At 48.6% G+C, this 16,731-nt stretch overlaps 1 protein-coding gene across 3 annotated transcripts in view; it reads left to right on the top strand.

The window, feature by feature from the left end:
- Positions 1–16,731, top strand: part of LOC122944880 (ubiquitin carboxyl-terminal hydrolase 31-like) — a 54,019-nt gene that overhangs the window by 6,865 nt on the left and 30,423 nt on the right. For 2 of the 3 annotated variants that reach the window (XM_044303588.1, XM_044303586.1), the window contains exons 2-6: positions 2,327–2,452; positions 3,125–3,213; positions 3,367–3,459; positions 10,751–10,886; positions 12,432–12,576. In XM_044303588.1, the coding sequence (XP_044159523.1) occupies positions 2,327–2,452; positions 3,125–3,213; positions 3,367–3,459; positions 10,751–10,886; positions 12,432–12,576 (589 nt within the window). The remainder of the gene's footprint in view (positions 1–2,326; positions 2,453–3,124; positions 3,214–3,366; positions 3,460–10,750; positions 10,887–12,431; positions 12,577–16,731) is intronic. The other variant, XM_044303587.1, reaches the window with a different exon arrangement.

Raw genomic sequence — 16,731 nt, 5'->3', positions numbered from 1 at the left:
TAAAGTGTTTATTCTGGAAATAATATTGATCACCTATCCTCAGGATAGCTCGTCAACATCAGATCGGTGGGGGCCGACACCCGGGACCCATGCCGATCAGCTGTCAGAAGAGACACGAGCTCTGTGAGCGTCGCCGTACATCAGTCACATGACCTAATTGAAGTTAATGGGGTTTTCTGAGATTTTTATACTGGTGACCTGTCCTCGGGATAGGAGGCTGTGGCCTCCTCTCTGCTTTTCCTAGGCCAGTGACGACAACTTCATTGGTCACTTGGCCTAGGAGAAGCTCAGTCCCATAGAAATGAATGGGGCTGAGCACGATTCCAAGCACAGCCGCTATATAATGTATGGCACTGTGCTTGGGAGCGCCGCTGCCTTCTTAAACATCTGATTGGCCGCGGTTCCTGAAGTCGGACCCACACAGATTTAGATACCGATGACCTATCCAGAGGATAGGTCATCAGTAGTATTAGGGCTGAGCTGCAATACCAAGAACTGCCACTATACTATGTACGGCGCTGTGCTTGAGGAGCTGCAGGTAGCCGGCTGCACTCACCAGAGCTATGGTGAGCATGGCCGCTTGCTGGAACAGCTGATCGGTGGGGGTGCCGGGACTCCGACCCCTGTCTATGTGTTAAAGGGGTTGTCCCATCTCAGACAATGGGGGCATATCGCTAGGATGCGGCTGAAGTCTGTATCTGGTTGCAACGGACACAGGACCAAGCCGCTTCGGGCACCAGAAAAGGCAGGGAATGGAGCAGCGGCTCCCTATGTGTTAAAGGGGTATTCCCATCTCAGACAATGGGGGCATATCGCTTGCAGTGGGACCCGCACCTATAACGAGAACGGAGCGGGGAGAGCTGTGGCTGGAGGACCCCAGATTTCCCGGGGCCTGTCCACCACCAAGCACTGCTCCCATAGAAGTGAACAGGAGCGCACTGCGCATTCGCTGCCCAGGCTTCCATTAATTTCTATGGGCCGACGGAAATATTTAAACAACGTGTGTGACTTTTGTAACGGCGTTGTGGAGAAGTAAACGTCTTATATTTTGTAAGTCATTTTGACTTGAGTCTCAAGATGTGTTCTCTTCTGTAATGCCAGATAATGCCGCCTCCCAGGGATAATACCAGCTATTACTGGATGTTTTATCTGCAGCTGGCGGCGTATGACTTGACCGCGGCGCTTCTTCCTGACGCCCGTATCTGTGATCGCGCAGCAATTGAGCCGTTAAGTGCCGCCAGCGGAACGGGTCGTGGGATGTTGGTTGTTAAAATCATTGGCTGCAAAAGACACGGCGATCGGACGCCACACTGATAACCGGCAATTACACTCTCAGAAGTGCCCTTCCAGTATGATGCCAGTGTGAAGGCGCCGGGCAAAGCTCTGTTACCACGGAAACTGGGAGAAGACTCATTTAGGATTCTCCTGGGCCCTCTTCTATCTCCAGCTAATCATCCCCATTCACAAGCTCTTGGACGACCACTGGGCACTTTGTATGTTTTCCATTGATTTATGTCTATTTAATGTGGGTCTGCGGCACGCTTGGTGTGCCAGGCTTGGCTATGTGCGCCCTCCTAGGCAAGGAGATCCCTCCAGTACACACCCTCATCCAGTGCAAAGTGCTTTTGACATGAAACTGTGGTGTGCCATTACGCGGTTAGAAAGCTTAAAAGCTGAGCGCCCAGAATATTAATGGAAGACGCACTGCTTGCAGGCTACAGGTGATCCCCGAGACCCCGCCAGTGTGGTCATTAGTGGTGGTCCCCAACCTGTCGCTCACAGACTTGCAGACGTGCTACTTCTAGCCCTGCTTTAGGGTTTGTTCACACAACCGTGCCGTTTTGTGCGGTCCGCAAATTGCAGATTCGCAAAACACGGATGCCGCCCGTGTTCCTTCCGCAATTTGCGGAACAGAATAGACGGCCCTTTATAGAAATGCCTATTCTTGTCTGCAAAACGGACATAATAGGACATAACTTATAATTTTTGCGGGGCCACAGAACGGAGCAACGGATGCGGACAGCACATGGGGTGCTGTACGCATCTTTTGCGGCCCCGTTAAAGTGAATGGGTCCGCACCCGAGGTGCAAAAAATGCGGCTCAGATGTGGAAACGGACCACGGTCATGTGAATGAGCCCTTATACTGATCAAAACTTATATGAACTAACTAAATATTAACGCTAGTGTGAATGTAGCCTTAGCCCTGCAGACTTATATTACAATACCATAGGCCTATTGATCACAATGTGATTCCTTTATATTGTATAAATTAAAGAAATGCTTAATTGATTCCCTACGAAACAATGTTATTTTCTTTGCCCTTAGACGGTGGTGTCCAGGAACGCCCTTCAGTATCGAGGCACCTCTCAGCACGACGCCCAGGAGTTCCTGCTGTGGCTTCTAGACCGGGTGCACGAAGACCTGAATATCCTCGTCAAGCACAAGCCTCGGGTGTGTAATAGCCGCTTCCTTTATCATGTCCACCACGTGTAACAGTATGCATGGTCATCACTGCAGGAGAAGTGTAATGGAGAGAGAGAGAGCCTGCGATGCAGAGATGTAGGGGAATCTGACAGTCTGATGCACACGACGGAGCCTCTGTGCATCGCGGAGAAGATCTGCATAATCTGATGTCCGATGGTTTTTTTTCTTCTGTTGGAGTCAATCTCTGTATAACTGTGAAATTGGTGGCAGACATATGGCGGTACAGTATGGCCCCAAAGAAGTCTGTGTTGTTATGGCTGCATACAATTGACACCTCATGCACACAGCTGTATTATTGCTGTGTACATATTCTGCATTGTATGGGGCTATAGTATGGCACTTATGAATGTCTATGCAGCCATACTGTATGGCGTACAGAGGTTCATTTGGAATCCAACAGGAAAAGAAAATGTACCACACGGAGGCTTCACACAATTCCTATGGCTTCATAGTGCGGGACTGTAGTGACTGTGTGTGCGCTCATACAGGCCCCGGACACATGGGTCTGCCGTGTGCATGAGATCTTGTTAATTTTTAGATTAAGCAGTTTGATTTTTTTTTTTTTTACTTTTTAATAGAAATCTGCTGTAAAAAGGTGTCCTTTTATGCAGGTTCTGACTAAATGTGATTATTTTACAGCCTCCGGTGGAGGAAGATCTGACCGGAGAGGGTCCAGCGTTTCCAACCAGCGGGACCTTTGTTCAGGAACTCTTCCAAGCTCAGTATAGGTATTGTGCGCCATGTCCGCCAGCGTGTACTCTTATTTTTACCTTCCCCCTTAACAAGGCTTATAACCACGTTGGTCTGTCTGTGTAATATGGCAATGCTCTTGTCTTCTAATGCATCGTCTGTTGCTTTCACTGTTAACTCTTTCCTTGTAGGTCCTCCCTGACGTGCCCCCATTGTCAGAAACAGAGTAACACTTTTGACCCTTTCCTTTGCATCTCTCTGCCAATTCCCTTGCCTCATACACGGTAAGAATAAGCCCCTGTCTTCAGCGTATAATGTACAAGACGTCACCGACCTCATGCCTGTTATGCCCCGTTGCCTTTTGAGATCTGTATTGCTGACATAGCGTTAGGCCTCGTGCATATGGCTGTATTAGGGATTTGTGCTGTACAGATTCGTAATACTGAGCACATAGAAATTCAGGCCTATACTGTACCCCTGTGCGTCTCTGATTCCATACGATTTATCCTAGCAAATTACATTCTCACGATTGATTCAGATTGTGTCAGGATCTGTTTAGAAAAACAATTATGGTTTTCCATGCAAGTTCAATCAGCTTTTTCTGCGATTGCGTTTAGTGTGCATTTTTTTTTTTCCTTGCGTATTTTACGCCCATAAAGAATAACAATCTACGTCTTCTAGCGGGCATTAGTGAAAAAACGCATTGTGAACACACTGTAAGGCTACATGCACACGACCGTGGTCTGTTTTGTGGTCCGCAAATCACGGATGGCGACCATGCGTGTTCCGCAATTTGCGGAACGGCACGGACAGCCGTTAATATAACTGCCTATTCTTGTCAAGAATAGGACATGATAGAGATATATATATATATATATATATATATATATATACATATATATATATATATATATATATATAATTTTTTCCAGGACGTCCCCCATGACAGCACATGGGGGAGGATGTCCAATCCAATCACTGTTGGGACAGGAAGTGAAACAGATTAAAAGCCCCCCCCATCCCTCCAATCTCCAGTGTCTTCCTGTCCCTACTGGGATAGGAGTGAAGCAGTCATAGTACTAAGAATCGGGTGCTTACCTAGGCACCAGGGGGCCAGGTCGGGTCGGGGGTCCGGTACTCCCCTCTCAGGCCAGGTCGGGCGGCGTCCCGTACGGCCCCGCTAGCTCCCCCTCCGGGGGTTCTCTAGCTTGTCCCGACCTGCCTGGGAAGGCGGCAGGCGGGACGCTGATGCCGCTTCTCCTCCGGGAGCTCTGGGCTCAGCGGCGCGCTCCGAACGGCGTCGTCGTCGCATCATCATTACGTCACTTCCGGGTCAGCCGGAAACAAGATGGCGGCGCCCAGCACAAGCGCTGGAGGCCTGGAAGCCGGCCTCGCGCTCAGGGGTTGACTCCCTCCCCCCGGGGGGGTTGAGTTCCCCTTATAAGAACGGAGCAGCGCGGCAGCAGAGGTGGAGGTAAGCCCCAGTGGGGAAGTTGTGAGCGGCGGTGTGTTTTGCTTAGCCACCATGGAGCCCCAAGCGTCAGCTAAATCCGAGATTGTGCCTGACCCCTCTGCTGCAGCCCATATAAGTGCCCTTATCCTTATACCCTGGTGTACTCTCCCCAGTCATTTAGCACGGTTTCTCGGATTTCTTCCTAGGATAAAAAGAGTTCTGGGCAGTCGGCTTCCCAAGACCCCAGAAGGAAACCGAAAAAGTGTGCGACTTGCGGGGAAAAGATGCACATATCCTACAAGAAGCAGCTATGTGCTGATTGCATTGCCAGGTTAATGAAGGAGGAGCAGCCGTCCTTTCTCACAGAACTTAGGAATATCGTTCGTGAAGAAGTACAGGCTACGGTTTCTTCTCTAAACCCTCCGCCACCTCCTTCTCAACCTGACTCCCCTCCCCCCAAAAAAAAGGAGGACTCAGGAGGACTCTGATTTTGATAATCAGGAAGTCTCGGACGGAGAGATTGAGGACGACACCATCTCTGCTTCCGGCTCTTCAGACCACCCTAAAAGATTTTTATTCTCTACTGAAGACCTAGACGCCCTCCTCCATGCGGTTAGAGATACCATGCAAGTAGAGGAAGCTAGCCCTCCCATATCCGTTCAGGATGAGATGTTTGGGGGGTTAGGGGCAAAAAAGACTCGCCTATTCCCAGTAAACTCCCATCTGAAGGAAATAATTCTGGAGGAATGGAAGGAGGCCGAAAAGAAGCTAGTCATGCCTAGGGAATTTAAAAATCGGCTGATTTTTAATCCTGAGGATACTAAACTATGGGATGAGATTCCCAGGATTGACATTCAGGTGGCGAAGGTCACAAAAAAGACCACCATCCCCTTCGAAGATTCCTCAAACTTAAAGGACCCTATGGATAGGAAGGCGGAGGGACTACTTAAGAAGGCCTGGGAGTGTTCATCTGCTCTTATTAATGCCAACATTACTGCCACCTCGGTAGCCAGGTCTATGGGGTTATGGCTGAATCAGCTAGAGAACCACCTTAGACTAAAAACCCCAAGGGAGGACATTCTAGAATCCATTCCCCTTCTTAAGATGGCTACGGCCTACCTGGCGGACTCTTCGGCCGAATCCATCAGGATCTCAGCTAGAAACAGCACACTGGCGAATTCGGCTAGAAGGGCCCTTTGGCTAAGAAGTTGGTCAGGGGATGTAGCGTCTAAGAATAAACTTTGTTCGATCCCTTTCTCAGGTTCGCACGTGTTTGGCCCAGTCCTAGATACAATCCTTGAGAGTGCCGCGGACAGGAAAAAAGGCTTTCCGGAAGAGAGGTCTAAGAAGACTCAGTCCTTTCGGAGGGATTCAGGCCAGGGACAGTCACAGAATTTTTCGAGTAGAGGGAAAGGCAAATCGGGCAGGTGGAGCTACCCCAAAGGGGGGAAGGGGAGGGGGTTCCTTCTCAAACCCAACACTTCCTCTTACCAGAATAAATGACGCCAGACCAGTGGGGGGGAGACTTCGGTTCTTCAGTCATCAATGGCCTTTAGTAACTCAGAACCCCTGGGTACTTCAGACGGTACGAGAGGGGTACAAAATAGAGTTCGGTCGTCCTCCCCCTCAGAGATTCTGTGTTACCACTCCCCAGTCTCCGTCTCTAAAGAACCAGATGGTTCAGGACTTGGAGAAACTTTGCGCAATGGAAGCAATAGTTCCTGTTCCAAGACCCCAACAGGGCAGAGGTCACTACTCCAAACTGTTCTGGGTAAAAAAAAAACCAGACGGTTCACTAAGAACTATCATAAACCTGAAGTTCCTGAACAGATGGATCCAATATTTCAGGTTCAAGATGGAGTCAATACGTTCAACGGTTCCACTGATTCCAGCAGGGGCATTGATGTGCACCATCGATCTCAAAGATGCCTACTATCATGTCCCCATACATCCAAGCCATCATCAGTTCCTCAGGTTCGCGGTGACGTTAGACGGCATAGTGCATCACTTCCAGTTCCAATGTCTTCCATTCGGGATTTCAAGTGCTCCACGCATCTTTACGAAACTAATAGTAGAGATAATGGCGTTCCTGAGACAACAGGGAATAACAATAGTCCCGTACTTGGACGACTTCCTCCTGACAGCATCCTCAGAGGTCCTTCTGCGGAACCATCTGCAGACAACGTTACGGGTTCTACAAGATTTAGGCTGGATTATCAACCTAGAGAAATCAGATCTTTGCATGAGCGAAAGGAAGATCTTTCTAGGCACCCTTCTGGACTCCCAGAGACAGATGTCCTTCCTTCCAGATTCAAAGCGCGACGCTTTCATAGAAGAAATATCCTCCTTCCAAAGAAAAAACCTCTGCTCCATCAGAGAGGCTATGCGGATACTAGGCCTGATGACATCCTGTATACAGATGGTCCAGTGGGCCCAGATCCACTCAAGGCCACTTCAGGGTCTAGTCCTCACCAAGTGGGACAAAGACCAGAGGTCTCTAGACAGAAAGATCAGGATCCCAATGTCCATAAAAGAGTCCTTGAACTGGTGGATAACTCCCGGCAACCTACAGAGAGGGGTTCACTGGTTGAGAAGACCTTGTTTGACGGTGGTGACCGATGCCAGCATGACCGGCTGGGGTTCACATATAGAAGACCATCTCTTTCAGGGTTCATGGTCCCTGGCAGAGAGTCAGCGTTCCTCAAACGTAAGGGAATTAACGGCGGTACTAAGGTCTCTCCAAGCAGCAGAACTTCTCTTAAAAGGGAACCACGTTCAAGTTCTGTCAGACAATATAACTACAGTCTGCTATATAAGGCATCAAGGGGGAACTCAGAACCCAGGCCTTCAGGAGGTCGCAGAAAAAATCTTCCTTTGGGCACAGGAAAATATCCTATCTATCTCAGCCCTCCATATCAGAGGGAAGGACAATGCTACAGCAGACTACCTGAGCAGAAGAAGATTCCATCCGGGAGAATGGATGCTGAACAGGCAAGTCTTTCACCAGATCTGCAGGAAATGGGGGTACCCCCAGGTGGATCTCCTAGCCTCCAAAGAAAACGCCCAGGCGTCTCAGTTCTTTTCCCTAGATCCCAGCGGGGATCCTCTGGGGATAGATGCCATGTCAAAACCATGGGACATGGATTTAGCTTATGCCTTCCCGCCAATCCCGCTTATCCCGGCCACCTTGAGGAAGATCAGCGAGAGCTCGGGGAAGTTCATTTTCATAGGCCCAGCCTGGCCGAAGGGGAGCTGGTATCCCCTGTTAGACAGGCTAAAGGTAGAAGAACCAATATCACTCCCTCTGAAGCCGGACCTTCTCACTCAGGGGTCCCTTCTCCACCCGGATCTGGAAAAGTGGAATCTGAGAGCCTGGATCCTGAAAGGAGAATGCTGAGCAGGCAGGGCTTGTCACATGCTGTAATCTCCACTCTTCAAAAAAGTAGGAAACCAGTGACAAATGCTATATATAGGAAGATCTGGAACAGATTTAATTCCTGGTTGGCTGATACACATCTGTCCAGATCAACTCCTTCCATCGCGCAGATTCTTGACTTCCTACAGAAGGGCTTTGACCTAGGGCTACGCCCTAGCACGATCAAGGTGCAGATATCAGCCTTATCATCCTTCCTGGACTACCCACTAGCAGAGCATCGTTGGATAAAGAGGTTCGTAAAGGCTATATCCAGACTAAAACCCACTCTGAGACAGACCGTTCCTCCTTGGGACTTGTCTATAGTTCTAGATACCCTCTGTAAGATGCCCTTTGAACCCTTGGACACCATTCCGTTAAAATTGCTCTCCTGGAAGACGGCCTTCTTGGTAGCCATCACTTCAGCACGCAGAATTGGTGAACTTCAGGCCTTATCCATGAAGGAACCTTTCTTAAGAGTCTGCCCGGATCGAATTATTCTTCAGTTAGACCCAGCATTCCTCCCTAAAGTCGTCTCTACATTCCATAGGGAACAAGAAATATTCTTACCTTCTTTTTACGCCTCTCCTAGAGATCCGGAAGAGGAGAAATTCCACTGCCTGGACGTCCGTCGGGCAGTCCTTGAATACCTTCGCCGAACAGAGCCTGATAGGAAGGACTCAAACCTCTTTGTTCAATTTGGTAAAGCAGGAAGAGGGAAGAAGGTGACTAGAAGGACTCTGACACAGTGGATCAAGTCAACAATTATGGAAGCATATCGTCTTCAGGATAGTCCCTGTCCTATCTCTATCAGGGCACATTCTACTAGGGCAGTCGCAGCTTCCTGGGCGGAGAAGGCGAACGCCTCTATAGATCAGATTTGTCAGGCTGCCACCTGGACAAGTTATAACACCTTTTGTAGACATTACAGGTTGAACCTACCGTCCAATCGTCAGCTTTCCTTTGGGCGTAAGGTTCTACAGGCTGTGGTCCCTCCCTGATGGCTAAGTTGGTAACTCTCCCATGTGCTGTCATGGGGGACGTCCTGGAAATCGGTAGTTAGTCTTACCGGTAACGTTCTTTCCAGGAGTCCAACATGACAGCACTACTTATTCCCTCCCTAATATGTGATTCAGTGTGATGTTAACATTGCTTATCATATTAGTAATAAAATTGTGTTGCATCCATCCGGTGTAGTAATTTAGAAGACACTGGAGATTGGAGGGATGGGGGGGGCTTTTAATCTGTTTCACTTCCTGTCCCAACAGTGATTGGATTGGACATCCTCCCCCATGTGCTGTCATGTTGGACTCCTGGAAAGAACGTTACCGGTAAGACTAACTACCGATTTTTTTTTTTTTTTTTTACCGTGCCAAGCAACGGATGCGGACAGCACACGGAGTGCTGTCCGCATCTTTTGCGGCCCCATTGAAGTGAATAGGTCCACATCCTAGTCGGATGCGGACCAAAACAACGGCCGTGTGCATGAGGCCTAAGGCTGGGATCGGCAGCCTTCGGCACTCCAGCTTTTGTGAAACTACAACTCCCTGCATGCACACTTGTTCAGCTGTTCTTAGAACTCCCATAGAAGTGAATGGAGCATGCTGGCAGTTTTACAACTGCTGGAATGGGGGAAGTTGCGGGTTTCTAATGCAGTCATTACTGGGCTTTATTCTACGTCTGTCATGCAGTGGAGCTTGGATCTGGGCCGTTTAACCTCTTAGATATGCTGCAAGCGGTATTGACCAGAGCGTCTAAGTGGTTTGAAGGGAGGCAGCTCCCTCTGTGTCCCATCGGCACCCCACGAATGAGATAACAGGGTGCAGATGCCATCACATAGCAGCCCAGGCCTGCCTGCATTGTATGCCCATAAGGCTGCGCCTCTCTGGTGCACCCTGGTGGTGCCTGTCAGTATAGCACCGACAGTATAATACTCTACTTCACAAGCAGTGCAGTGTATTATAGAAGCAATCTAAAGATCGCCTGTTGAAATCCCCTTGCGGGACTACTAAATGGTTAAAAAAAATATATACTTTTATTAAATAAAAAAATCTAGATAAAGCTTGTGGAAAATTTATGGAAAATTTCAGCCGCGTGTGGATGACTTATTAAAACCGCCTTGCCTGGTACTGTATTCTACTGTGGGTTTTACCAGCAGAAATCCACATGAAATCTAATGCCTGTGCACCGGTCCTGGGATATTCAGATAACGGCATATTACAGAATTGCTGGACATTTTTTCAGAGATGGAGCTCAGTTTTAAAGATTAGATGGGATTTTAAAGAAGTCTGTAATTCAGGTATTAACCTCGTGAATGCGGCCGAGACATTGTGCTTTCCTGATACAACACTGATCCATTATATAAGAGGATTATATCTGTTCTTCCTCATTCTGCAGATGTTTCATCTGTTATGGGCCTGCTATGTCTATGGCAGCCGCTGCCGCACATCCTTGCCTTTGAACTATATTGGTTGGTTCAGTGTCTGATGTTAGCCAGTATTAGGAAGGGGTAATATAATATACAATCAGCAGTTTAATACATTTGTAGAGTCCTTTCATTCCTGTTGGGACGCTGCATATTATCTGTATAGTGAATACTTGAATTTTCTTGTTTTGTGCCGTCCCTCTTTTACTCCTCTGAGAAGCGACTAGGAGTCATTCAATTTTAACATCCCCCCCCCCCTTTTTTTTTTCTTCTACATGTCCACAGGCCTCTCTACGTGACCGTGGTTTATCAGGGGAAGTGCTCGCACTGCATGCGCATTGGCGTTGCTGTTCCCTTGTCTGGAAATGTAGTGCGTTTACGGGAAGCCATATCCATGGAGACTAAGATACCGACCGATCAGGTAAATGAAGCCCCCTGTCACGAGGGCCGAAAATAAAATTAAAAGGGGTATTAAGAACTGAAATATTGTATTTATGGTGTATTGTACATACTGTATATACTATTAATGTCTGGTTACACCTCCAGGACTCCCATCTAATGGGGGGATTACATGAAAAATACATGTGAACAGCCACAAGACATAGACATACATTTCTGTTACCAGATGGTTGGGGGCTGCACAGAATGGTATCAAGGGCCACATGTGGCCCCTGGGCCGCAGGTTGTGCACCCCTGTGTGTGTGTGTGTATATATATATATATATATATATATATATATATATATATATATATATATATATATATATATATATATATATATATATATATATATATTTATATTTATTATCTCACTTCACCTCCTACATAATATAGGGCAGTGATGGCTAACCTTGGCACTCCAGCTGTGGTGAAACTACGACTCCCAGCATGCTCCATTTATTTCTATAGAGTTCTGAGAGCAGCCAAGCAAGCGGGGCATCTTGGGAGTTGTAGTTTTACCACAGCTGGAGTGCCAAGGTTAGCCATCACTGATATAGGGTGTGTTAAAGGGGTTATCCAAACCCTATAATGCCCGGGCCCCTCACACAGGTTGTACTTATCTTTCTTCCCGGCACCTGTGACGCTTCTGACGCCTGCACATCAGCTCCCCATCGCGCGGATCAAAATATGCAGTGATGGGAACGAGCCTCCCTAGCATCACCCACGAGATGATGTGGCGGCCGTGCGGGCATCAGAAGCGACTTGCGTGCTGGGAAACAAGGTAAGTACAACCTTTGAGGGCCCCGAGCATTATAAGGTTTGGATAACCGCTTTAAGCAGTCCATAACTTGATGGGACTTGGAGTCCATGGCACAAGAGCTAAACTGCTTATGAAGTACACAGTTTAAAGGGTTTTCTGTGGGTTTAGTTTTGATGGCCTATCCTCAATATAGGTAATCAATATCTGATCGCTCGTGGGTCCGACTCCCGGTCTGCGGCCTCCTCACAGCAGACCAAGCACAGAGCCCTACGTAGTGCAGTGACTGTGCTTTACACAGGCCCCATTCACTTGGACTGAGCTGTGTAATAAATGTGACTTCACTGGTCAAAGAAACAGCTGATGGGGCGGGGGTGCCGGGAGTCGAACCCCCACTGATTAGATATTGGTGACCTATCCTGAGAATAGGCCATCAATATTGAACTCTCAAATAAAAATAAAATTGATGGATTTCCGCCCCAATAAAAATTTTACAATGTAGTGTAATATTTCTATGTGTAAATACTCTCTCCGCCATACTTTATACTGCATTAATATACAAGTTGTATGTTACATTTGTGAACTTCAGGAAAGTCAGTTTCAGTAGTTCTTTGTATGTGATACAATCCGTCATTTTTAACCTTTTTTTTTAATGAAGAGGGTGTAATTACTATAGCGGGAGAGGTGCACGTTTTCTCTCTTTACTGTGTGCTGCCTGTGTCCATCTTACATCTTTGCTCTCCTCTTTCTCTCTCTCTCTCACTCCAGATAGTAATAACTGAAATGTATTTTGATGGCTTCCATCGCTCCTTCTCTGACACAGATGACTTGGATGCTATCCAGGAGAGCGACTGTATATTTGCATTTGAGACTCCAGATATCTACACTTCTGATGGGGTCCTAGGCCAGAGAGGTAATTATGAGTTGTGCAGGGGAGGCAATGTCTAGATCAGGAATCAGTAACCTTTGGCACTACAGCTGTTGTGAAACTACAATTCCCAGCATGCTCCATTCATTTATATAAGAGCTCTTAAAAGAGAAAAGCAAGTGTGCATGCTGGGAGTTGTAGTTTCACAGCAGCTGGAGTGCCTTGAGGTTGCCTACCCCTGGTCTAGATCATTGCTGCTGAGCTCTTGATGTAGATAAATGTGCTCTTTCTGTTGTATAAGGATGCATTCACATGACCGTATAAATGGATCTGCATCCGCTCCGCAATTTTGTGGAACGGGTGCGGACCCATTCATTTTAATGGGGCCGCAAAAGATGCATACAGCACACCGGGAATAAGATGAGGCAGGACAGACCCTAACTAATGAAACTTTGATGCCAATGTGAACAGTGGTTTCCAAAATTGAAAGAACATTGACTCTGTTGAGGACAGTTGTATTCAGATTTGACACAGGGGGAAAAAAAATAACTTTTCAGTTGAAAAAACTGCAAACATTGGTCGGGGCCAATTCCTTATCGCCTATATTTTGTTCACTTGGGGTTGATGACTCCACGCCCAATGACATACCTCAGGTACTTAGTCTCTTCTAACCCTATCGCACATTTTTTGGGGTTAGCAGTCAGTCCAGTGTTCATAAGAGAGTCCCCTAAAGCCTGCACTCTGGGCAGGTGACTTTCCCAGTCGTTACTGTGGATGACCATATCGTCCAGGTAAGCCGAAGCGTACCGACGATGTGGACGAAGCACAATGTCCATTAGTCGCTGAAAAGTGGCAGCGGCGCCATGCAGACCAAAGGGTAAGACCTTATATTGATACAGCCCCTCAGGTGTGATGAAGGCAGTTTTCTCTTTGGCAGCCTCTGTTAAGGGCACCTGCCAGTACCCTTTCATGAGGGCCAAAACAGACAAATACCGGGCTTGTCCTAACCTCTCGGATGAGCTCATCCACTGGGGGCATGGATACGCATCAAATTTGGAAACCTCGTTAAGTTTCGAAAGTCGTTACAAAACCTGCAACAGCCCCGTCCGGCTTGGGTATCAATACTATAGGACTGGCCCACTTTTTGACTCCTCAATGACGTCTGGCTGCAGCATTAGCTGCACCTCCTCCGCGATGGCTTGTCGCCGAGCCTCGGGTACCCGGTATGGTTTAAATCGCACTTTTGCCTCAGGCTCAGTGACAATGTCATTATGGAAGTGCGTCCAGGGAGGTCCGAGAACACATCCGTGTTCCGACTAATGAACTCTCTGGCCTCCTGAGCCTGTTTAGAGGAGAGGCTGTCAGCAATTTTTACTGTGGCAGCCGCCTCTCTTGCATCAGACAGAGGGGCTGGTACCTCTTCTCCAAGAAAACCTGGCCGCGGGCTGTCTTCAGGTTTCCCTATCTTTCCACGGTTTAAGTAAATTCACATGGTAAACCTGCTCCGGCTTTCGCCGCCCTGGCTGGTGTACCTTGTAGTTTACCTCTCCAATTTTCTCGAGTACCTCGTAGGGTTCCTGCCTCCTAGCCCGGAATTTACTGTCCATGGTCGGTACCAGAACAAAAACCCGATCACTCCCGCGCCTCTTTGGCTACGTCCATGAGACCGCGAGGGTGTCTGCCATGTAGCAGTTCGAAGGGCGAGAACCCAGTAGAGGCCTGGGGTACCTCTCGCACTGCAAACACGAGATAGGGCAGAAGTAGGTCCCATCTTTTAGACACTACCTTTTTTTCAACATATTTTTTAATGTTTGGTTAAACCGTTCTGCCAGACCGTCTGTTTGCGGATGGTAAACGGACGTCCGTAACGGTTTTATGTGCAGTAACTTAGAGTTCCCTCATCACCTTGGACATAATAGGGGTTCCTTGGTCGGTCAGAACCTCTTTAGGTAGTCCCACTCGGGAAAACATCTCCATTAACTCCTTAGCTATGAGTTTGGCCAAGGTTTGTCGCAGTGGCACTGCCTCCGGGTACTGAGTGGCGTAGTCTAGAATGACTAAGATGTGGTGATGCACTCTGGCGGACTTCGGCACTGGGCCCATGAGGTCCATAGCTATTCGGTCAAACGGTACTTCGATAATCGGGAGAGGCACTAGGGGACTACGGAAATGTGGCTGGGGGCTAGTTATCTGGCAGATCGGGCAAGACTTACAAAACTCTTCTCCCCCCCTCTCTGAATATGCTGGGCCAGTAAAACCACTGTAGAATACGATCCTGAGTTTTCTGCAGCCCCGGGTGACCCCCGAGAACGTGTTGGTGGGCTAGTTCTAACACAAGCTTGCAATAAGCCTTGGGGACCACCAACTGTTCAATAGGCTCACCCCTTAGTTTGTTTACCTGATACAACATATCCTGATGAACCACAAAACGGGGAAACACTGACTCTGCCCCAGGTTGTTGTGGTTTACCATCTACTATAAACACAGTTTGCCAGGCGTGGGATAGGGTTGGGTCCCGACGTTGGGCGGAACCAAAATTATCCCCAGAGACGTTGATGTCTGCTAATTGAAGACCCGGCAGCAAGTCCTCCATGTCTCCCACCATCACACTTAGCGGGGTTGTCTCCCCCTTTTCCACTGAAGTGGTGGTCACCCTTACCGCTGGCCCTTCGGTCTCAGGTTCCAAGGGTTCTGGTCTCCCCCCTGAGCTTGACCACTCAGCTAGGGTTACCACTGTCTCATGGATATCAGTCACTCTCATAGCAGGCCACAGTGCCGGGATGTCTCTCCCTATTATGAGTTCATAATGTAAATTGGTGACGAAGGCCACCTCGTGGGTCCACCTCCTGGCCACCGTGGATAGACACCAGGGAGGTGGGATAGTCCTTTAAGTCTCCATGGATGCACACGACCCCGACTTTTCAGCCAGTATACTCGACGGGCTGCACCAGGGAAGCTCTTACCAGGGACACCAGACTCCCTGAGTCCAGCAGAGCTACCTCCAGAGTGTCTCCCACTTCCACCTGGCATAGGTGTCTATAGTCTCTGGGGTACCTGTTGCACACAGCTTCCTGGCATACTGGGAGTGGCGGTAGCCATAGTTAGTATCCATGGGTTCACCCTGATGGGGACAGTCGGCCCTTATGTGGGCAGGCTCCTGACACGGCCAGCAGACTATCGGAGCTAGGTCTGTAGGGGGTATATCCCGGGCGGGTTTTGCTGGCACCACTCACCGCGTCTGGGATGGAGATTTCTGGGGTTTGACTGCCCCCCCCCTGCAGAGTCCCGGTAGCCTCATAGCGCTCCACCAGGTCGACCATCTCAAGGGCATTACCAGGAGACACCTGGCCGATCTAGTGCTGGAGAGGGTACGGCAAAGCCCTCCAGAATACATCCGCCAACAGACGGTCAAGCATAGCAGTGGAACTCAGCATGTCAGGCTGCAGCCATTTTTGCAACTAGTGTAACAGATCATAATACTGAGGTCTCTCGGGTTCAGCCAGGTTAAACTCCCACTGATGCACCCGCTGGGCCCGGACCAACACATTTACCTCCAGTTTTGCCAGAATCTCACCCTTTAGGCCTCATGCACACGACAGTATTTTTTCACGGTCCGTAAAACTGAGTTCTGTTCCGTGATCCGTGTCCGTTTCTTCTTCCGTGTGTCTTCCGACAACCTTGTGTGCCTCCGTGTTTTTTCACGTACCCATTGACTTGAATGGGTCCGCAAACTGTTGTCCGTCAAAAGAATAGGACAGGTCATATTTTTTTTGACGGACAGGAAACACTGATCACGGACGCGGATGACGAACGGTGCATTTTCTGAGTTTTAAACGGACCCATTGAAAGTCAATGGGTCCGCAGAAAATCACGGAACAACGGACACGGATACACACGACGGTCGTGTGCATGAGGCCTTACTGTCGGGTAATTGGCCGCTTGATCGTCTGGTAAGTCGAAAAACACCCGCTGGGGTCCGGATGCCAGGAATGGAGCGAGGACCTCAGCCCACTGATCTTGGGGTAGTCTCTCCCTCATAGCCACCTTCTCTAACACCGCTAGATAGGTCTTGACGTCGTCCGAAGGGTCATCTTGGGGATCGCCGCATGGACCGTTTTTCAGGCATCGTGGACGCTCTGGGATACCGCTTGTAAAGCCATCACATGTTGCAATAGCAGCTGGGTGGTTTCCTGCTGCTGC

The sequence above is a fragment of the Bufo gargarizans genome, chromosome 8 (genome assembly GCF_014858855.1).
Source record: "Bufo gargarizans isolate SCDJY-AF-19 chromosome 8, ASM1485885v1, whole genome shotgun sequence".
Classification (NCBI taxonomy): Eukaryota; Metazoa; Chordata; class Amphibia; order Anura; family Bufonidae; genus Bufo; species Bufo gargarizans.
This window is presented reverse-complemented; position numbering and strand designations above follow the sequence as displayed.